This window comes from Manis javanica, chromosome 2 (assembly GCF_040802235.1).
Source record: "Manis javanica isolate MJ-LG chromosome 2, MJ_LKY, whole genome shotgun sequence".
In the NCBI taxonomy this organism is placed as follows: Eukaryota; Metazoa; Chordata; class Mammalia; order Pholidota; family Manidae; genus Manis; species Manis javanica.
In genome coordinates, this window is record NC_133157.1 from 202,765,631 (window position 1) to 202,790,791 (window position 25,161).

Here is a 25,161-nt window from a genome sequence, read left to right on the forward strand (position 1 = left end):
GTTGAAATTTTTTTCACTAAAATCCAAATACTCACAGGTTTTGAATGGATGGCAGTATTATTAGACATGATTGTGTGGATTCCCTCCATCACGTCTAGCTCATTCTTGTTATCCGAGGCATCTGGAAGAATATTAACCCTACTGCTTTGACTCCTGGTCCTGCTGGACACACGGGGAATAGACTGATGACTTCCAATATTGTGCACTGCTCCTGTCTGTCCAACACCGTTATCTTGGTCCTGAGGGAAAAGAGTATTAGATTCAAATATCTTTATCTCCTGAATTCTTGATTATTAGCACCTATCACACTGCTTGGCACACACAGTCTTCAGAATGTTAGCGGTCTATTTTGAGAAATTCCTTGTATTTGCCAAGACCAGAAAGTTTATCAGTTGTTAGCTGACAGATTTAAAAAATGACCAACAAGTAAATAACCAAAAAGCCCAACGAACTATGTGAAAAAGTTAATCAATTCAGAGTTATTTCCAAAGTGTTGTCTTTTCTCTAAAATTTTTGACATTACTTTGAAATCCATTTCTACTATACATCTCATGGGGTATACACAGAGATGCTGCTCATTTCTCAATGATTCCAATGGTGAAAACAAACCCCAACCTTTTTTTAAAATTCTATAAACATTCCTTTTAGTTATTTCTTTTCTTCTCAGAATATAGTCTTTAGCCTAAACTTCTTTACTAATTTAATATTAATTCCTATCTATTTTTATGTAAAATTAAAAATTGTATATATATTTAATCATAATTAGAAGACTGTTCTTCCCAAGAAACCCGTCAAGCTTTGGTATCTGGGCACCAATATTAGAGTCTTACCATACCAAACCTCTTTAAGATATGCAGAATAATAAATACAGACCCATGGTATATGGAGGATCTTTTCTTACATCCACAGCCTTAAAAAGTTGCTGTTATTCTAATGTTTAATGACATTAGAATTTTATTTCACTTTACTAAAGCATTTCATATACCTAAAATAGCCCCAATTTTCTAGTGAGTACTGTTAGAACTAAAAAACAATATCAAAAATACCAAAACTGTATGTAAGAAAGTCTTCTATTTAATAGTTCATTAATTATGTAGTGTTATTAAAAAGAAAAGTAACTACTACTCCTGTTTTCAGAATGCAGGGATCTTTCTCAATAGGAAGCAATAAAAAAGAATCAAAGCTTTGGCATTGGGACATGAGCAAAGAAGAAAACAGAAAATACTTAGACTAAAAAAGATAGCTCCACAAATCATAAGCTTTATATTTTCCTTTGAGGAAGTTCTTTAACATTTCTACTGCAAATTTGGAAACATGGCAACTTGGAAACAACTTGGTCTCAAGAGTAATATATGAATCTGAACCCATCTGCTTCCACACTAAGTTAGTTAACCACTCTGAGCATTACTTTCCTCATCTATAAAATGAGTATTTTAGAACCAGGTAGGGAAATGAATCCCTATACACAACTGAAAAGAATGAAGTGTTCTTAGTAACAGAATAAGAATGCTTGTAATTTTTTCCCCCAGGATAAATTTAGCTAAGTCACATGTTTTATTTATTTATTTATTTATTTATTTATTTATTTATTTATTTATTTTTAAAAAAGCAAGAGATTTCCAATTTAATAAACATTTATCAAACATTACACAAAAGGCACTGGGGGAAAGGTTTATACAATAAACAAGAGAAGGACAATGGGTGGTAATTCTAATGGCTTCTCTGTGAGCACCGTCAATTTCCAAAGCCTGTAATTTCAAATACTTCCAAAAGCGTGTCCCATGCCATCAGACAATCAGGCAAAAAAGTGTTCAGTAGACCAGAATTTTGGGAGGGACTAGATTAAATAAAAGTTGAACAGGTTTCTCTAATAAAAGACTTCACAGAGCTTTACTAGCTAATGTACACTACCAAGAGGTTGGTTTAAAGAATGCAAAATCTTTTTCTCCACCTGGGACCTTAGAGAATCACTGTGAAGACACAATCTGGAAACCACTGATAGAAAAGATTCCTGGCAAGAAAAGTTCCATAAGGAAAGAGGCCAATAAGGAGACCCCAATACTTGAGCCGTTTCTAAGTTATTACCTTTTCTTCCTGTGCTTCTGCTGCTGGCCCTTTATGTGCCTCCTGGGAAAGGACCTCCTTCGTCTTTCGATTGCGCAGATTGTCCAGCACTCTTTTTTTCTCTTCCTTTGCCCTTTGAAGGAGATCTCTTACCACTGCTGTAGGGCGCTCCCGAAGAAGAAACGGGTGCTGGTTAAGAGTAGAAGGCAAAAGTCAGGTTGAGACCTATATATTTTTTCATTCAGAACAAATGAATCCCTTCTTGGACCCTAGAGTTACTATCCTAAATAATTATAGATAATGCATGCAATCTATAGTTATCTAATTCTGCTATGCTTTTTACTTCTTATATTTATAAAATTTAATTTACATGTATACACTCTGTGCCTACATAACTTCCCCTGTAGTTTTATGAAAACTTTGAACATGACACCTTTGTTGGCCAAATGAAAGGGCAGAGTTGAAATAATCAGAGTCTAAGTAAACATTAAGAATTAAGTCCAAATAGAGCCCTAAGTAAATGCTTACAAATTCTTAGAACTGGTCTCATAGAGGAGACACTATCAGTTCTGAATTACATTAGATTTCAACAGGAATGTATTTACTGACGGTGAATCACATAACATACTACTTGGGTATAATGGGTTCTTTATGTTGCTTAAATTAAACTTCATAAAACTCTAGCAGTTGATTAAAAGATGTTATGTATTAGTGATTTTTACCATTAATATTTCATAAAGCTTAACATTATCCAATGCAGAAAAGTAGAAAGAACAATTCTGTAAGATTATCATTGTTACATTTGGTACTTTTGGATATTTATTTCTTCTCAGAAATTTTCCGTGTATAGATTTTGTTTTGTAGTTAGCACACAGATTGCAGAACGATGACTTGTGCACTGGAGTTCATGAGATGATCTTGAATTCTTTTAAGACTTTTACCTCCTTTATTAGCTCAAATTTATTTCTTCCCTGAAGAGTTGTAACTATATATTATTTGCTTTTTATTGCTGTATTATGTTATTTCAACTCATAATGCCTACAGACTATTTCATCAAATGTTCATGCCAAAATTACATAACCATTATTCTAATTCTGGATAATTATTTTCAATTTTTCATTCTGAGATAAATAGCCCCATACAGTAAGTCACTTTTTTCCATTTTATTTTTTTCCTTATGTCAGACTGGGCCACTTCCCATAATGTCAATATACAAAATGGACCAGGTACATGAATACATATGCAGGTTTGGGATCACCCAAGGTCAAGTATCCACTCCTGGTGGGTTGGGTTATTACCAAAAGAGCTTCTTTTGCCTTCATTAGGCAAATGTAAGAAGCCAGTCACATTCTTCCTTTTCCTGAACCGTAGCTTGGTATGTACCACTATTTATAATATTCGGTCTTTTTTATCTGAAAATAATATATCTTGTAATTCTAAGTTATTTAAAAGTTCTCTACAAATGGATCCTGCTTATTTTTCACTTACATAATTCATAGCTACACTAAACCTTTTGTTGCTATTGTGAATACATAGTTTTTGGGCTTTTATTTGAGACTGTAAGTGTGCTTAGGGCCTAGAATTCCCTAAGTGTTACTGAAACTTTACACTGCTCTTCTACATACTGTAGTTGCAAATAACCCTACTGCATATGTACATGGTCCTTTCAATATCCTTGCATATTGAACTGCGTGTAGGTGAAAATAAACTGAACTTCTTTGAAATTCTAAAACATTCATGCTGAAAGTCTAATTTTCTAGTCAAAAATCCACAAAATTCCTTAGGGTCACAACTGCTACTCACTAATGCTTTATCTAGATCTTTTAAGAACTTCATTAAATTGAACAATACTATTATTGCTATTAATAAGATGTCAACCTCTAAATGAAAACATTTTTGAGAACAGAAAGCATATACTAATAATTTATATAAATTAGATAGTCAAACCTATTGAAAAATGAATAGAATTCACATTACTTTTAAAATATTTTCATTGCTAAGTTAGAAAAACATATTTCTCAAAAGGAGACAAAAATGTTCTTTTGAAATCTCTTTTCTCCCACAGTATTTATGTAAATGTATTACACATCATTTCTCTTCCTTTCATATTACTTTATATAGGACAGATCGATATATAAAGTATGGTAGATACAAAAATGAAATCCAAAGTTAAACTATGCATTGCCACCTCTGAAATGAAACTGTTCCACATGAGTTAAAATTTGTAGTTGTAACTCATGAATATATTCTTGCACATATAAAAATTAAGTCATTTAGTACTACCATATTGAATATTTAACTATATATTCTATTCAGACATGGTAAAAGCAGTTAATTTTGAAAACAAATAAAAAAACTTAGCAACTAAGGAAATTTCCAAGAAAGAATGGTATTACAAAATTAGTATTTTAGCAAAACCCAGTACAGTGTACTTAATACTGATTCAGAATCAAAGAAGAATAAAACGCATTCTTTAAAATAATTTCCTAGGTATACAAAACAGAGTATAACTGACCTTTAAAAGTTCTTTAGATGTAGGGCGATCTTTAGGGTTTTTCTGGAGGCAAGACTCTACAAAGTTGCGAAAAGAACTGGACCTATTGTAAAGGAAAGTATTAAGTGAACATATTGCTATTTCCTTTAAAAACACATCCACAAATCAAGGCATGTCCCTATGGGTGGGAGGGAGAATAGAAATCATAAAAAAAAAAGCAGACACAATACACTATATATTTCATCATGTAAGTCTATGAAAAGCTATGCAAACCAACTAATGAATCTTTACCATTTTCCAAAGATAGATTTGCTCACATTATTTTAAAATCCTGCTCTCATATACTTAAGTATCACAACTCATTCTACATTGAGGTAAATTAGGGAAGTCAATCATTTTCCTTTTTGCATTCAAATCTAAGATAAATTCTTCTTAATATTTTTTTTCTTTTCCCTAGCCACGTCTATTTCTTGCTTGACCCTTGAATCATCTTCCATATAGCAGGTTTCAGAACATCACGCTATTTGTTTTGAAAAGAACATTTTTTATACCTAAGTATTTAGTGTCCTTGAGCAAATGGACAAAAGTTCCAGAAAACAGTAAAAAATTTTTTAAAGATTAGAATTCTGTAACATACTATTATATAGTGTTACTGATGAGAGTTCAGTAAGGCAGTAAGTAAAAAATATTCCATCAATGTTTGTCATCAATATTCAAATAAGATTTAATTCTTTTGTACAAGAATTCTGTTTTGAATCCCCAAAGTATCAACCAGTGTAAAGACAGCCTGTGTTTCGTGTATTTATTATTCAGATGTACCATAATAAACTCTGAGCCAAGATTTCTTTAAAACATCTCTACAGAAGCAGCAAAGACCTGTGAACTTGTCTTAATAATGTAATGATAAAAAATAAATTATTGCTAATTTATGCATATTACTTGTGAATTTTAAAGTATCTGTTAAGTATTTGTTAAGTACCGTAGGTAGTCCCCTAGAATGTTTCAAATGCTAGATACACCTGAAGACTTTCCCATTTAAATTTTCTATCACTGATAAAAATCCTTCTTTCCTAAAATTGTCCATGTGTTCTCAACAAACTTCTTTACATGAATAACAGTATTATCAAAGAAGCACTAGGAGATGCAACATCAAAGCACATTTGGAATAATAAATCATAACAATTAGAATCATTCAAAAATTATGAATTATCTGGTAATTCTGATAAATTATCAAATCATTTTTACCTAAGTTTTATACCATATCAATTATAAACCATTCCCCAATTAAATATCTGTACAGGTTGTGGCAATCTATATATTGCAGTTTTAAAATATGAATGTTTAAATCATGTATTTATTATAAAATCAGGGTTGTATGTGTCACTAAGGTATAAAAAATATATTATTTTTTATACTAAAGCCATACTTTTTGCTCCCATGTAGCATCATCTATCTTTTATTTCTGAACTGAGTCACATATATGCTATGAAAAGAAGAGATAATAAAGGATAAACATAATGTAAGGAAAAAATAAAGCTATTTTAATATTTCTTCAGGTTGTATACACTTCACCTCATTGACATGAAATCATTTTGATAACGTTATGAAAAAGTATTTAAATTTTACCATGTTGAACAATATATCTCTCAGCCATACTCACCATTCATTAGACTGTAGTGTAGGGGGGTTATTTCTGGTTATGAGATATAAGGCACGCCTTACATTCATATCAAATAAAGGAGGCTTCCTTTCCGCTATAAAAGAAATAAAACTTCCTGTTAAATATGTGCCTGTTATATAGGAGCATGAAAGCACTGTTAGGAAAAAAGTTGCAAGTAGCGTTCAGAGAACTTAGTTAAGTGAGTCAATAGAGAGGAAATTGCAGCCCTGATGCACATCTCTAAATAGTGTAATTTTCCAATAAACAAGAACATTCTAAGAGAACCTAATAGTCATTAAATCAGACCATTAATATGAATACATGACTATTATCTAATCTCAAGCTCCATTGTAGTTTCAATCAAATGTCCCAGTAATGTCCTTTGTAGCAAAAATGACCTTTGATCATCTGCATCCTTAAAGGAAATTTTACATTTTTTCTAAGTTTTAAACTTACATAGAATTGTTCATAAAATATCCCTATAGTCCTTTCAATATGTGTAAAATCTGGAGTCATGTCCCCTGTCATTTCTGATATTGGTTGTTTGTGTCTTCTTTCTGTTCAGTCTAGCTAGAGGTTTATTAATTTCATCAATTTTCCCAAAGAACTAATTCATGATCTCATTGATTTTTCTCTATTGTTTTCACTTTCTATTTAATTGATTTCTGTTTTGATCTTTTTGGGTCTCTTGTTGTGTTTACTGTGGATTGAATTTGCCCTTCATTTTCTAGTGTTAAGGTGACAGTTGAAGTCATGACCTTGACAATTCACAAGTACACAATTTTGACTCTCGAATATCCCTCAGTTTGGCTTTGTGCTGTCATTAAATTTAGTTTCCACATCTCTGGCAGGAATACACAGAAGCAAGTGTCATGCTTTTCTCAGTGTATTCTATGATGATCCTATGGAACAGGTCCATGGTTTCAGATTGTCTTGTCATTGATGGTGTTCACTTTGATCACTTACGGCCATTCCACAAGGTTTCATGGTGAAGTTTCACTTTTTTCCTTTGTAATTATCAAGTATTTGTGAAAAGGTACTTGAGTCTATATAAATATTCTGTTTTGCATAAAGATCATTTTATTCTCTTATTGTATAGATTTAGATTCTTCATTTAATAATTTATAACCTGCTACTATCATTTATTTTGATGTTGAAATTGTTTCATTTTTGAGCAGTTGAGAATCTTTTTAGCCGACTTCTGCCTTTCCGGCATGGCTCCATCATTCCCTGCTCAACTCCTTGCTCTCTGGCCCAGTAAGATGTTCCAGGATCATCTTATGCTTTCCCAACTGTAGACACGGCTCCAAGGAGCTGTGGCGGGCAGTGTGCTCACTGCTACTGCCCGTGTCACTTCTCTTAGATCCTGTCAGTGGATAAAGGAAGGGAACACACGCGTCCCTCATCTATTTGTATTCATACTTGCACATTAAATATCTTTAGTTGTTTATTGAAAACAACTGAGTTCACTACAATATCTCAAATCCAATGCTATAGTACTATTTATTCAAGCCTTCTCTTTCCATTATTTGTAGAACCCTTCTCGGACAGTAAGAAACCTCACTCTCATTATCCTTAATATATTTGATGACTCACCCCTGTACATAGCCAGTCTCCCATCTTGGCCACCACCCTTTCCCTTTTTCCCCTTCAAGTTTTCAAACCCCATTCCAAGCCTGTATACAGTGTGAATGTCCACTTCATCCCCTCAGTTTCTGACACCCCATATAAACTGGATCACTTTCTGCAGTGAGGCCCTCCTCATCAGCCCTCAGGAGGGAAGCCCCCTTCCTTTCAATCAGGCACTGCCACTGTGTCACGTGACCCAACCCCAAATGTGGACGTGCTCCTTGGCCTCTGACACCCCATGCTGGGCTACTTCCAGGTCTGAATGCTTTGGTTACCCCACCAGGACTCTGAATCTCCAAACTTGACTGCCACTCTCCCTGCACAGGTTCTGCTTCCACATACAAGGCATTCTGTCTGTGGGAACTCCCTCCTCTCCTCACAGGACTCTGACACGCCACGCCGGGCTACCATGGCTCAGCAGGTGACATGGACACCTACTTTATACTGTCCTCCCAACAGCTTTAAGAATGAGTAGTTTGATCCAGGAAAGGGAAGGGATTACTGAAGAAATTCTTAATGAATAAAATAACTTGTATTTCTACTGTGATTTATAAAAGTATTCAAAAATTCTAAGTGGTGTACCATCAATATATCAAACCAGAGTGTGATTTTTGATCTGTCATTTACTATAAAGCTGAACACCTCTATTTACTCAAAGAACACTGAACTTAGCTAAAAACCATGGAGATTTACTAAATCTAGACTGCGGTAGCCTTCAGTGGATTCAAAGGATATTTTCCATTTCAAATATTTTTTTAATTGAGGTATCATTGATATTCAATCTTATATTAGTTTCAAGTATACAACACAGTGGTTCAACAGTCACCCATATTAAATCCTCACCCCCAGTACAGCAGTTACTGTCAACATAGGAAAATGTTACAGAAGCAGTGCTTATATTTTCCATGCGATACTACTATCCCGGTGACCAACTTATGACTGAAAATTTTAGTGCCCTTTTATTGCCCTCACCCTCAACTACTCACCCCAATCCCTCCCCCACAGTAACCACCAGTCACTACTCAGTGTCTATAAGTCTACTGCTACTGTGTTCCTTTTGTTTTGTGTTTAGATTCCACAAATAAGTGAAATCATATGGTATTTTGTCTCTGCCTGGCTTATTTCACTTAGCATAATACCCTTCAGGTTGATCCATGTTGCAAATGGCAGGATTTCTTTTCTTCTTATGGCTGAATAATATTCCATTGTGTATATGTACTGTATCTAGCACAATTATCATTTAAATATGAAGGAGGGATTAAACAATTCCCAGACAAGCAAAAGTTGAGGTAATTTGCCTCCCACAAACCACCTCTACAGAGTATCTTAGAGGGACTGCTCTAGATGGAAGCACTCCTAAAAAGAGCACAGAAGAAAACACCCAACATATGAAGAATGGAGGAGGAATAAGAAGGGAGAGAAATAATCATCAGACTGTGTTTATAATAGCTTCATAAGTGAGTTGAGTTAGAAAGTAAGGTAGCAAAGAAGTTAACCTTGAACCTTTGGTCACCACAAATCTAAAGCGTGAAATGGCAATAAGTACACATCTTTCAATAATCACCCTAAATGTAAATGAACTGAATGCACCAATCAAAAGACACAGATTAACAGAATGGATAAAAAAGCAAGACCCATCTATATGCTGCTTACAAGAGACTCACCTCAAACCCAAAGACATGCACAGAATAAAAGTCAAGCGATGGAAAAACATATTTGATACAAACAACAGGGAGAGAAAAGGAGGTGTTGCAATACTAGTATCAGACAAAATAGACTTCAAAACAAAGAAAGAAACAAGAGGTAAAGAAGGACACTACATAATGATAAAGGACTCAGTCCAACAAGAGGATATAACCATTATAAACATATATGCACCCAATATAGGAGCACAAATATATGTGAAACAAATACTAACAGAATTAAGTGAGAAAATAGAATGCAATGTATTCACACCACTCACTCCAAAGGACAGATCCACCAGACAGAAAATAAGTAAGGACACAGAGGCACTGAACAACACACTAGAACAGGTGGACCTAATAGACATGTATAGAAATCTACATCCAAAAGCAACAGCATACACATTCTGCTCAAGTGCACATGGAATATTCTCCAGAAGAGACCACATACTAGACCACAAAAAGAGTCTCAGTAAATTCAAAAGATAGAAATCCTACCAACCAACTTTTCAGACCACAAAGGTATAAACTACAAATAAATTGTACAAAGAAAGCAAAAAAAGGCTCACAAACACATGGAGGCTTAACAACATGTCCTAAATAATCAATGGATCAACAACCAAATCAAAATGGAGATCCAGCAATATATGGAAACAAATGACAACAACAACACAAAGCCTCAACTTCTGTGGGATGCATCAAAAGCAGTCTTAAGAGGCAAGTATATAGCAATCCAGGCATATTTAATGAAGGAAGAACAATCCCAAATGAATAGTCTAATGTCACAATTATCAAAACTGGAAAAAGAAGAACAAATGAGACCTAAGGTCAGCAGACGGAGGGACATAATAAAGATCAGAGAAGAAATAAATAAAATTGAGAAGAATAAAACAATAGAAAAAAAATCAATGAAACCAAGAGCTGGTTCTTCAAGAAAATAAACAAAACAGATAAGCCTCTAGCCAGACTAATTAAGAGAGAAAGAGAGTTAACACACATCAACAGAATCAGAAACAAGAAAGGAAAAATCACAATGGACCCCACAGAAATACGAATAATTGGAGAATACTATGGAAACATATATGCTAACAAGCTGGGAAACCTAGGAGAAATGGACTTCCTAGAAAAATACAGCCTTCCAAGACTGACCCAGAAAGAAACAGACCAATTAACAGCAACAAAATTGAAGTGCTAATCAAAAAACTACCCAAGAACAAAACCCCTGGGCCAGATGGATTTACCTCAGAATTTTATCAGACATACAGAGAAGACATAATACCCATTTTCCTTAAGGTTTTCCAAAATTAGAAGAGGAGGGAATACTCCCAAACACATTTTATGAAGCCAAAATCACCCTAATACCAAAACCAGGCAAAGACCCCAGCAAAAAAGAAAACTACAGACCAATATCCCTGATGAATATAGATGCAAAAATACTCAACAAAATATGATCATACACCATGACCAAGTGGAATTCATCCCAGGGATGCAAGGATGGTACAACAGTAGAAAATCCATCAACATCATCCACCACATCAACAAAAAGAAGGAAAAAACCCATGATCATCTCCATAAATGCTGAAAAAGCATTCGACAAAATTCAATATCCATTCATGATAAAAACTCTGAACAAAATGGGCATAGAGGGCAAGTACCTCAACATAATAAAGGCCATATATGATAAACCCACAGTTAACATCATACCAAATAGCGAGAGGCTGAAAGCTTTTCCTATGAGATCGGGAACAAGACAGGGATGTCCACTCTCCCCACTGTTATTCAACATAGTACTGGAGGTCCTAGCCACGGCAATCAGACAAAACAAAGAAATATGAGAAATCCAGATTAGTAAAGAAGTTAAACTGTCATTATTTGCAGATGACATGATATTGTACATAAAAAACCCTACTAAAGACTCCACTCCAAAACTACTAGAACTAATATCGGAATTGAGCCAATTTGCAGGATACAAAATTAACACACAGAAATCTGTAGCTTTCCTATACACTAACAATGAACTAATAGAAAGAGAAATCAGGAAAACAATTCCATTCACAATAGCATCAAAAAGAATGAAATACCTAGGAATAAACCTAACCAAGTAAGTGAAAGACCTATACCCTGAAAACTACAAGACAGTCTTAAGAGAAATTAAAGAGGACACTAACAAATGGAAACTCATCTCATGCTCCTGGCTAGGAAGAATTAATATCATCAAAATGGCCATCCTGCCCAAAGCAATATACAGATTCAATGCAATCCCTATCAAATTACCAACAGCATTCTTCAATGAACTGGAACAAATAGTTCAAAAATTCATATGGAACCACAAAAGACCCCGAATAGCCCGAGCAATCATGAGAAGGAAGAATAAAGTGAGGGGGTCTCGCTCCCCAACTTCAAGCCCTACTACAAAGCCACAGTAATCAAGACAATTTGGTACTGGTTCAAGAACAGAGCCACAGACCAGTGGAACAGAATAGAGACTCCAAACATTAACCCAAACATATATGGCCAATTAATATACAATAAAGGAGCCATGGACATACAATAGGGAAATGACAGTCTCTTCAACAGATGGTGCTGACAAAAACTGGACAGCTACATGTAAGAGAATGAAACTGGATCACTGTCTATCCCCATACACAAAAGTAATTTCGAAATGCATCAAAGACCTGAATTAAGTCATGAAACCATAAAACTCCAAGATAAAAACATAGGCAAAAATCTCGTGGACATAAACACGAGTGACTGCTTCATGAATATACCTCCCTGAGCAAGGGAAACAAAAGCAAAAATGAACAAGCGGGACTATATCAAGCTAAAAAGCTTCTGTACAGCGAAGGACACCATCAATAGAACAAAAAGGTATCCTACAGTATGGGAGAATATATTCATAAGTGACATATCCAATAAAGGGTTGACATCCAAAATATGTAAAGAGCTCACACACACCTCAACAAACAAAAAGCAAATAATCCAATTAAAGAATGGACAGAAGAGCTGAATAGACAGTTCCCCAAAGAAGAAATTCAGATGGCCAACAGACACATGAAAAGATGCTCCACATCGCTTGTCATCAGAGAAATGCAAATTAGAACCACAATGCGATATCACCTCACACCAGTAAGGATCACCATCATCAAAAAGATAAACAACAACAAATGTTGGTGAGGTTGTGGAGAAAGGGGAACCCTCCTACACTGCTGGTGGGAATGTAAATTATTTCACCATTGTGGAAAGCAATATGTAGGTTCCTCAAAATCCTCAAAATAGAAATATCATTTGACCCTGGAATTCTCCTTCTAGGAATTTACCCTAAAAATGCAGCACTCCAGTTTGAAAAAGACAGATGCTCCCCTATGTTTATCACTGCACTATTTACAATAGCCAAGATATGGAAGCAATCTAAATGTCCATTAGTAGATGAATGGATAAAGAAGATGTGGTACATATACACAATGGAATATTACTCAGCCATAAGGTAAAAACATATCCTACCATTTGCAACAACATGGATGGAGCTAGAGGGTATTATGCTCAGTGAAATAAGCCAGGCAGAGAAAGACAAGTACCAAATGATTTCACTCATCTGTGGAGTATAAGAACAAAGGAAAACTGAAGGAGCAAAACAGCACCAGAATCACAGAACCCAAGAATGGACTAATAGTTAACAAAGGGAAAGGGAGTGGGGAAGATGGGTGAGAAGGGAGGGATAAGGGTGGGGTAAAAGAAAGGAGGCATTACGATTAGCATGTAGAGTGTGGGGTGGGCACGGGGAGGGCTGTGCAACACAGAGCAGACAAGTAGTGATTTTACAGCATCTTGCTATGGTGATGGACAGTGACTGTGAAGGGGTATGAGGTGGGGGACATGGTGAAGGGGGGAGCCTAGCAAACATAATGTTCTTCATGTAATTGTAGATTAATGATACCAAAAAAAAAATCAAACTGTACAATAAGGTATGCAGCCTGATAATCTAATCCTCATACCTAACACAAAGTATTAAGTAGTAGCGGTAAGTAATTCATGAATGCTTTAGAGACACTTCATAGATGGTAAATCTATAGCCATAGACATATTCTAGGTGTTTAACAAATACTCATTAAATATTAGACACAGATACCTCAAAATTACTACCACAGTAGAAACTATTTTGGACCTAATTTAATAAAGCAAATATAATATACCTAAACTAACACACACACACACACACACACACACACACACACACACACACACAAATTGCCAAATAACCAAAGTGACAACCTTCATAGATTTATTGCTCCCCTTAAACACTGACATAAAAATAAAAATCTGTTATTTGGTACAGAAATTGAGGTAAAACATTCATCAAACTTACTACACAGTAATAAAGAGCAATGCTTACCTATTTGAATACATGTTATTCCCAGAGACCATACATCTACTTTGCTATCATATTGTTCTTCATTCTTGCTTAAAATTATTTCTGGGGCCATCCTAAAACATAAAATGTTATTTAAAGTTAAAAAAGAAAAGTATACTATTCTTTAAAAATGTAATGACCGTCCACATGGAGAATACCTGTGTGAATTCCAGATGATATACCTGGACATAAGAATTCTTATAATGGGAAATAAATGCATTACAGGTCGTGAGGTAAATATTTACCATTACATATACAGTGTTAGACTTATTCTCACCATTTTCATGATCACGTACCAGCATCCTGGAGGAAAGACTCCCCAGAGCAGGGTTGCATTCTGCATCAATTCAAGTTTGCAGATTGTAATATTGTATATCCTTTATGCCAGCGGTTCTCAAACATTTTGGTTTCAGCATCTTATTACAAAAGTCTAAATTTTGCTCAAAAGAGGCCATTTTGTCACTGGCACTTGTTTTCTTGAAGTAAACAATCTCACTAGATTAAGCTGAGAACATATCTGCCACAATAAGCAACAATGAATAAGCAGTTTGTCAGTGTTTTTTGCAAATAGGAGTAGTGTTCTGTGATAAAAGTGGCTAGGACCACCACCCATAACTAAATAAATCATACAGTTATTAACTCTGGAGGCATCTTGGTTATAAAATGAAACGCTAGTTCGCATCTTCAGCTAGACTCTAATGTTCTCACTGGTGCTTCACCTTATACTTCCTTTGTACTTGTTAAGCACAGACAAAGATTTAGAACAGTTTCTGCTCAATAAGATTCTCACCAGGCGTATGTGTGTTCCTGTGTGTAAAAATATGTAAATATGTACATAGTACTGTGTTCCTAATATACCATATACAAATTAATACATATGTAACGTTCAATTGCCAATAAAAGAGGGCTTGTAATGTGTTAAGATGTTGAAGTAAGCTTGGGGAGCCACTAAGTTCAACAAAGTTAAAAAAGTAGTTTTGTTTTTAATGCACAACTTTCTAGCTCCTTTCTAGTATCTAATATTGATCACTGATTTATAAAGAGGGGGACCATTAAGAAGCATTATTTGCCCAAAGAACCCTTTTTTTATACAGGGAAGAGGATTCTATCTAAACTAGGGTTCTACATAAGAAATTTTTGGTCATACAGAACAGTAGTCTTCAAAGTTTTTATTTTCTTACTTCCAATGAATTTATTAAAAGAATGTATCCACTTGTACATTTTCGAGTTGGTATCTAAATTTTATAAACTTAATAATTGCAAAGGATATAATGCACACATATGTATATACATTATTTTGTATATGTGCTTTACAGATATTTACAACTTGGAGCTGAGGACCTCACTCATTCATTAAAAAAACTGCTGTATAATATCCTAATTAGCAATCCCAGTCTGCACGGTCATATCAACCATTCAAATTAGAATTATTTTCTGTCAGGAAATACCAAACTTCATTTTTCATTGTAAATAACATATTAATGTGTCCTCACAACAAATGTCCCAGTTGTAAATGAGATCATTTGTGATTCACTAGAAAAGAAGATGGGTGGAAAGATAATTGGGGAAAAGAAAAAGTAAGGAGTAAAAGGAACTGAAGAGAGATGACTGTGAAGGCAGAAGGCCCTTTGCCAAAACTTGGTGTCCTAACTCTTCAATATTTCTGATGCTATGTATTCTAGATGTTACGTGTTCTCAGATTGTCCCTCTGGTGATGGTTTGAGGCTTTTAATTCTCAGAACAATGCATCACTCTGCTCATCAGGATGGGTGAGAATCCTTTCTTTAACAAACTGGGAGTTGAAAGATTTGAAAGGTAGGTTGAGAAGACCTAAGACACTTCTCAACATATACAGAGAGAGGACATCTATGGAAGTTGAAGATGTGGAAAATTATTCCCTTCAGACTTGCTGACATAAATATGGAATTATTTATGGATAAAATTAGATGATGTCTAGAAGTCGCTTCAGTTAACTGGAGGTGGGAGGGAGGGAGGGCAAGAAGGTCAAGTACACAGGGCAGCCAGGCCCTGGGGTGGTGCTGTTAGGCTGAGCTGATCGCTGTGTGAGCCTTTGTTATATTTTTGTCTATTTCCCTGTATACTTGAAATTCTCCACAATAAAAAATGAAAACAAAAGTTGCTAATCAGCTTCCAGTCTTCAGGTACTCTTATTCAGAAGATCCTGACACACAGTAAGTATAAATCTAAAGAAAATTTCCACTTAGCATTTCTATCTTCTCCCTTCTTAAAGATTTAAATTTTTTCACTCCTACCCCCAATACATGATGTGGATGATAACAGGAAAGAAATGTAGGGGGAACAAATGATACAATAGGAGATACAAGGGCAACACTCCAAATCTGTATCTGAAACTACAGTGCTTAGAGTAATATCTAAAGCAGCACTGTATTTCCAGGAGAAACGTAAAGCACCTGATAAAAGTACAACCACACACTGCCCATTCCAATTATGAGGATCAATACCAGATAGGACTAGGCTTACCAATGCGGCGTCCCCACAAGAGACTTGGCAGAAGAGGCCATGGAAGCAAATCCAAAGTCAGCAAGTTTCACCCGGCCTTCTGGTGTCAGAAGGATATTTTCTGCTTTGATGTCTCTGGGTTTAAGGAACACAGAAAATTATTTGTCTTTCCTTTGTAAGATTATACTGAAAATGATAAAAATCATATAAAAATTTATAAAATAGGGAAGGAGAAATCAGAATAATTAAGGCCTTGGATAATCTCTTAGTTGGGATAATGAGAATTAAGATCCAAACTAAGAAATGAGATACACAGAATTCCTGTAAGCATATAGTAACAATTTTCTAAAAGAGAAGATAAAATAGCAGCAGAAACAGAAGAAAAAAATAGGTAATTAATAGCACATACTCGATATTTGAGTGCCTGTTTATTGGTACAAATATTGGTTTTAAAAATTTAGCTGAACATTCTTATATGACTGTAAGATCTCTGAGTATAGCCTTAACAATAAAATAGGGAAAAAAAGAACCTGATGCCCCAAATTTTTTTAAATTACTCATATCATTCCAAATTTTAGCATAGTTCTCCTACCTAAATATGAAATGAAAACTGAAACACATGGGTAACATAATATCAATGATCCCAAATTTACTTTTAAGCTCTTTTCTAAATCAGCAATGTACATGTGAACTAAGAAAATTATAATGGTATTGTATGCACAATGGGCACCATAACATTCAAAAAGAAAAAAATTTCTAAGCACTTGTCAATTCATACTATATAGTATTATAATGAATGTAATAGTAAGTCAATATATTTTCTTCCATTTGTTTTTTTAAAAAATGAAAGGTTCTTTGAAGTTGAGAAGACCTTAGGTTCTGCTTCCAACTCTTTCATTCTCTTATTTACTATGCATGTGGATTTCTCTTGGACCTTACTACCCTCATCTAAAAAACTGATAACCCATTAATTTGCAGTGAATCTACTATATAAATTTACTATATATTGTCTGGTTCACATAGATAATTTTTTAAATGCTACCTTCCTTCTAAAAACAGGCAAAACCAGTACCAATGCTAAAAATGTAGTTTATGATGGTTTAATCTTTAAATTACTATCCATTACCAAGGATTATCAAGGATTATCTCAAAAGCATAGAGTGTTAAGTAGCTTTTACTTGTCTCTGTCATGGAATCAATAGAACAAATCCGGCATTATGAGTCACCAGGAGGACAAAAGGTCTAGGTTAGCTCTAGTCTAATCTATCTTGCTTTATCAGCTTTGAGAAGTGAGTCACAAATTGGGGCATCAGTTTCTTCATCTGTAAAATGAACAAGTGAGAATACATAATCCCTATCATCTTTTCCACTTCACAAATTAAACTTTTCTATAATTAAATTTCTATCACAAATCTATAAAGTGCACATACTTTGGAAAGCCCAGCAGCATGTGTAGAAAAAGATAAAAAATTATTCTCAACAGAGAGATCAAATAAATTAGTATATTCATTTTAAGACATGGATAACCTAAAAAAACATGAGTTTATAAAACTCCAGAATACTTTTATGTAGCAAAAACCAACAAAGCTTTCAGAATTAATAAATTCTAGGTCTGAGAAATTTGCACATTAATATATGGTAATTTTTAAAGTACTTACCTATGGATCATGGCACAAGAATGTAAGTAGGCTAATCCACGAAGAGCACCATGTATAATTGCTGCTATTTCCATTTCTTGTAATGGCTTTTTGTGAACTTAAAATAAGATTTTATTTGAAAATAATTATTCTATAGAACACTTCTATTTTAAAATATATATACACATATCTAATATATGGGCAAATTTTAAAAAACTAACATTTAGCAAGAAGGAATTTTTTGCTTTCCAAGATAATAAAACAAAGCAATTGAACTTAATAAGTGCTCAATTGTGCCTAGTTATTATAGTTCACAGCTAATTTTCCTCTAAGTTAACATTTAACAATTATTTCATGATTATAAAACAATGAAAGAGGAGCTTTCCCTTTTTATATTCCTACATATCTTCATTCTGAACAGAAGGAACAAGTCAAGTTTAATGATAAAGAATGCAGAAAAATGCCTGTTAAATCATAATGAAAGAAAACTCATCTGTTATGCTAAAACATAGTATTTAATGAGGACAGTGCATACCACGCTGAGACTCTAGAATTTAGTACAATAAAATGAGAGTTCATTCACTAAGAGATTTTTTTAATAATGGTACAACTTTCCAGGAAGAGACAATAGTTTTTGCTCTTCCTGGAAAGCTTTAACATTATTAAAAAAATCTCTTAGTGAATGAATTCTCATTTTATTATACTAATACTTTTCTTTCCTTAATAAATAAAGGAAACTTACCTTTCAGCAAATCTACAACAGATCCTGAACAATATTCCATTACAAGCTACAGGGGAAAAAATGATAAAAACATTAAAATACACTATTAAAATAAAAAGATTCTATATGAGATAAAATAAATTCACCAAGGAAATCAAGAAGAAAGTTTGAAGTGAAACAAACTCTAGTTATCAATTACCTTTAAATTTAAGTATACATTTTGGAACTTGTTAAATGCATATATGAGGTTAAGCCAATGCTACATTAATCTTTTATAATGCCGACATATAACTGCTTGTAGAAGATGTGTGTTTCATATAATTACTAACTAAAGCTACAGGGGAATACACATATTCCATTAATATTAACCTATAGTAGCAATACCGGTATTGTTAGGAAGCAGAAAATCGTCCTCTGGTACTATATATACAAAGTTTAGGTTACAGTTTAAATCTTTCCTATAAAGCAAACACAGAGCACCTCTTACGTGCCAGGTATTTTATATATATTAACTAATTTAATCCTCATAACCACCTCTGGAAGGAGACCCTATTATCATCCTTGTTTTACAGATGGAGAAACCTGGAAGACAGAGAGGCAGCCTACCCTCTCTGCCACTGTTTTTTCTTTTACCACAGCCTCAAATTTAGGAGTACCATCACCATCAAATTAAACCAAACATTACAAGTCTAAATAAATCTAAGTTCTGTATACTAAAATGATAATCAGCTGTAGCTTATTAAAAATAAAAGGTCATTCCTGTTTAAAGAAAATTTAGCCTTTCTCTGAAAAGACATAATTACTATGCCTATACCATTGTAAGATTACTACCTTATCTTAGTTTCAACAACGGGGCAAAATTAATCTCCATTTTCTGCAATAAAATGTCCCAATTTTCTACCTTCAGTATTATTCAGCCAAAGAATCACAATCAGTTCAGATTTAACCAGGATTCACCACCAATATTCCAACCAAGATCCTTGTGGTTAAATAGCTTACAATGCATTTATGTCAAAAATAAATGCTGATTTTCATCCTTTGATAGGATTGTTCTCAACAAATGTTTGATAAAGCATTTGAAGAATGACACCGCTAACATACATCAGAACATTTTCCCGTGCACGTAACGGTTAGCTGAATCTCTGCAGTCAACTGGCAAAAGTTCTCTTATCTCTTACTGCCTAAGAGTTTCAGGAAAAGCTGCTCTCTTTTCTCAGTATGAACTAACATTTCAAGGTGTTTGTGCGTGGCTTTACACAACTATTTTGAGACATTTTTGAATTAATTATAAACTAAACCTACTAAAATTACAGCAAGGGGAGAGCAGATACCTACCCATGCTCTGTGCTCACGTAAATAGCAGCCTTTGTATTCTACAATGTTGGGATGTTTTAATGTTCGTAGGCACCTGACTTCCTTAATAATACCCTGCCATCTCTGTGGGGAGAAAAAAAAGAATAAAGGAAAGAATTAGGAACAGTTGCCTTTCCTTAGAAAGCTATCTAAGTACAAAAGTAATTATCAGATTAAAAAGTTAACAAGAACATACAACTTTGCTTTATTTGTAACATTTAAATGTCAAACTAATATGTTTTAAAGAAATTACATTCATATAGTTTACAACTCAATAACATAAAATTCATTCCAGGTAGGACACATTTTTATTTTCATAAAATTTATTATCAATGAGTCTTATAAAAATTTTACAACCACACACCAAGCTGTTGAAAACTATATACAGTATTGAGTGGTTTTTCTTCAAAAGTTCGACCTCCCCCTTCTTTTTTTGCAGCTTTATTGTTGTGTAATTTACATACCTTAAAGTTCAGCTGTTGTGTTTTTGGCTTATATTGTCTACCAAATGTGATGCTTTTTCTGCTGTTTAAACTCAAGTCAAGTAAGTACCTAAATTCCTAAATGCACATATTCTAAAATGCTAGTGAACACTTAGGTTATAACAGAGGGAAGTTCACAGAAAAACCAAACAACATGGAAACATTTTCCTACAGGATTTCCCGAAGAGCCTTCCCATTGACGCCTACTAGTAAGTAACAGATAAACCTTCAGCAATAAAAGCTACTCTATGACAACTGCAGAAACTTAGGCCATATCCTAAGTAGGGTGACTTGTCAGAAGCAATCAGGGAACTGAAAATACAGGTACTTGGGTCCATACCCAGAGACTCTAGAGGCTTAGTAGATGTGGGATGGGAACTTGGAATCTGTTTTTTGTTCTTGTTTCCGTTTTTCCAAGCTTTACCGCTGGCTTGTATCATATTTCTAAAGGTAGGGGAACTAGAATACAGAACTTTAAAAAATGTTTTGCACTGGATTTTAAGATCCTATATCTTCTATGTTATTTCATAAGCCCTCAAGAAAATAGAGCAAGATATTCACAGTGTAAAATGTGTAAGCTGTAAGATGCTAACTTCAGAAAGTGTTTTATGGGCTTTTCATTTCAAATTTGAGTGCTCTGGGAGGCAAACTCTCAAAAGAAAACCAAGCTAAAACCTGTATTCTTCAAAGTAAAAAAAACTTCCAGGAAGGACACAATATTACATGAGAGAAGATGATGCCCTAGGTGAAACTTTTTGTTCTAGGCATGACTAATTAAACAGACTCCAACACAAGTCTGCTATGAAAGCTGGTTTTAATGTTATACTGTAGAATGGCAGATAAAATTCAACTTGTAAAAAATGGAGGTTTTTTAGGGGTTTTAGAAACTATTAAGAGATTTTTAGGTATCGACATAATGGAACAGTGATCAATCACAACAGTGTTATCATACCCATAAGTATGATTATCACAAAAAACAGTATTTACCACAAAACAGAGATTACAGAAATGTAGAAAGCCAAAACCTTTAAAAATTAAAGACTGATCTAGCAATTCTACCTTTGGGCATATACCCTAAAGTTTAAAAGCCGGGACTCAAAGAAATACTTGTATACCTATGTGCATAGCAGCATTATTCACAATAACCAAGGGGTAGAATCAACTAAGTGTCCATTTACAAATGGTAGATGGACAAAATGTGGTGCTTTTACACACACACACAGGAATATTATTCAGCTTTAAAAAGAAAGGTAATTCTGACACACTGCAACATAGATGAACTTTGAGGACACTATATTAAGTGAAACAAGCCAGTCTTCACAAAAGGACAAATAGTGCATAATTTCAATTACATGAGATACCTAAAGTAGTCAAATTGATAGAGACAGAAATTGGAGAGGTGATTTCCAAGGGCTGCGGGGAGGCGGGAATGAGGTGTTATTGTTTGATGGGTGCAGAATATCACTTTTGCAAAATGAAAGAATTCTGGAGATGAATGGTGGTGATGGTTGCACAGCAATGTGAATATCCTTAACACCACTGAACTTACACTTAAAGTGGTTAAGATGGTAAATTTGTTTTGTGTACTTTACCACAATTAAAAGTAAATCAATTTTTTAAAGAATTAAAGTCAAAGAGAACAGACTTAGAAAGTAATTTTATAAACTCACACAATTAAGGAAGAACTAATCAGAATACTGATGAACTAAAGTACATGCAATACAGTATCAGTAATTTTATTTTTCAGATTATTATCCACTGCCTTATTTTTCAGACTTGATATATAGCTGCCAATGATTATTTGAAACAGCCGTTAAATAATTTCTCAACCATTAAAAATTTATATCCAGTATACTTACAGTCAAGTGTACCTTATTCTAGTTTACTTTCTCAGACATGATAATCCCTCTATTATAGAATAAACTGCTAAACAACAATTTAAAACATTAAACTCGTGTCAGCAGCACATATCTAAAAAAGTTAAAAGTAAGGGACACAGTTGGGAGGTTTCTGGGATGTCAGGAATGTTGTTTATGGCTCTCGGTACAGGTTAAATGGGCACATTTAGTCTGTGGAAGAAAATTCACTGAGATAAACCTTAGTATTTGTATATTTTTCAATATTTTTTGAAAAAATTCCCACCTATCCCCAATTAAAAACGGTATGGCTTTCTTTAACATGCCAATACAAACATACATATTTCACCTACCTCCACAGCCTTCCTTCCACTATAAGGTATTCTCTTGATAGCCACCACATCATTGGTGTGCACATCTCGTGCCTAAAAAAGACAGAAGACCACTGTAATAACTAACATTTATAAACTACCATGTCCAAAAAGATACCAAAACTGCTTTTAAAGAACATTAAAAACATAAGTAAATAGATAACAAAAAGCATATCAAATTATCAAGGAGCTGGTACTTTAGAAATAAAAATAATGCATGTTTATCTTTGAATGAGCTAGTTGAGAGGAAAAATATAGAAATTTGAATAGAACTATAAACAAACAAAATGACTAGTACAATCTATGGTAGGCCTGTAAATGTCAAAATTTCAATGAAATGGACAATTCTCTAGGAAAGATCTACTAAAATTGATCTAGAGAAGAAATTTGAGTACAACAGTGGTGGAAGATTGAAAAGAATACTAATTGTCTTTAAAATTGTTGTGAGTGGAGCAGTTTCACTAGGGGAACTTCCCAGGATAAAAGGGGAGAAAAAGGAAAGCTACCCCATTAATTGTAAGGAGGCAGTCTAACCCAACAACTAAACCCTCACAAGCAGCGCAAGATAGAAAGTTAGGTACCAATCTGACTTATAAATGTAGACAAGGGAACTCTAAATAAAATTTTAAAACCAATTATTACTGAGCATTAAAAGAATATTTCATTTGGATAAAATATACTACCACAGAAATGCAAAATTTTGATACAGGAAAACATTTCATAATTTGCCATATTTTTTTACAAATCAAAGGGGAAAAATATATACTTATACATATAAATGCTTAATAAATGCTGAAAATGCAGAAAGAGTCCAACTCTAAATGTATTTAATGCAGGGAAGACCGAACTCTTAGAAAACCCACACAGGAAAGGTAATTCCTCAACATGATAAATCATGTCTATTGTAAACAGCTATTAACTAGAATTAAGACAAGACAGCTAAAATGGTATCACCATTACTATTTACCACTGCTGTGGAATTTTGATTAAAAAATAAAAGCAAAAGCAGAAACATGAAAGTTAACCCTTTAGAAAGTAAGAGCCAAATTCTCATTATGAGTTTAAAAAAAAAAAGATGATATATAAAGAAGGCACAAGAGGATAGCTGCAAAACATTTCATATGAGTTCAGTAAGAAGGGTTAATCATCTCTAGTCATCTGTGGAAGAATTCATCTTCAATTCAGTCTTTAATGAATTCCCAAAGATAAAATGCTTTAAAATTAGATTATGGTGATGGCTACAAAAATCTAACTTACTAAAAATCTATGAAATGCACACTTAAAATTGGTGAACTGAGAGTATGTAACTTAAATCTAAAAAAAGCTGTTAAAAATTAGACAAGCAGGTATGTAAATTATACCTAGAGTTCCTTAAAATATATATATATATTCTTTTAAGTGGGTCCTTGAAACAACTAATGACCTTCCAATTTCAATTACTAGCAGACTGGTTAAGGAAAACATGCACCATCTAACATAACGGGTGAAGTGGATCTATATGCATAAGATCTTGAATATAAGTTTATTTTTCCAGAATGTTCTGTACTCATCAATTTGTGAGCTCCTTGATTTTAGTCAATAGATCTAAGCAGCTATATTCTTTTCTAACAGTTTTAATGAGATATAATTTACATAGCACACATTTCACCCATTTGAATGTGTGTAATTCTATAGCTTTTAGTACACTGACAGATGCATGGCAATACTGATCAATATGACAGATATATGCAATTTACCGATAACTACATTTTTAGAGCTTTCATCACCTTAAAGAGAAACTCCAAATTGTTTCATTTAAAAATGGTTAAAATGGTAAATTTTATATTATGTGTACCTTACCTCAAATTTTTTCCCCATTAAAAAAAAGAAACAGGAAACCCCACACCCTTTAGCTATCCCTCTCCTATCCCTATTCCTCACCCCTTCAGCCCTAAAGAACAACTAATCCACTTTCTGTGTCTCTGGAGATGTGCCCATTCTGTACACTTTGGAACCATATAATATATCATCTTTTGTGACTGGTTTCTTTCACTTAGTATAATGTTTTCAAGATTTGAGACCAGTGGATGTTGAGCATCTTTTTATGTGCTTTCTGGCCATTTGTACATATTTGGAGAAATGTCAGTTCAGATCCTTTGCCCGTTTAAAAATTGGGTTGCCTTTTTTTTTATTGAATTGTAAGAGTTATTTATATATTCTAGACACAAGTCCCTTAGCAGACATATGATTTACAAACAATTTCTCCTATTCTATTGTTGTCTTTACAGTTTTGAAGCATACAACTTTTACATTTTGATCAAATCCAATATCTATGTTTTTCTTT

At 34.0% G+C, this 25,161-nt stretch overlaps 1 protein-coding gene across 1 annotated transcript in view; it reads right to left on the minus strand.

Annotated features, from left to right (window-relative positions):
• Window positions 1–25,161, minus strand: part of LOC140847984 (serine/threonine-protein kinase TAO1-like) — a 54,166-nt gene that overhangs the window by 25,801 nt on the left and 3,204 nt on the right. Inside the window, 10 exon segments of the mRNA XM_073230030.1 lie at window positions 36–239; window positions 2,086–2,253; window positions 4,580–4,661; window positions 6,219–6,312; window positions 13,920–14,011; window positions 16,440–16,553; window positions 18,077–18,173; window positions 18,798–18,843; window positions 20,112–20,213; window positions 22,821–22,892. Coding sequence (XP_073086131.1) covers window positions 36–239; window positions 2,086–2,253; window positions 4,580–4,661; window positions 6,219–6,312; window positions 13,920–14,011; window positions 16,440–16,553; window positions 18,077–18,173; window positions 18,798–18,843; window positions 20,112–20,213; window positions 22,821–22,892 — 1,071 coding nt within the window.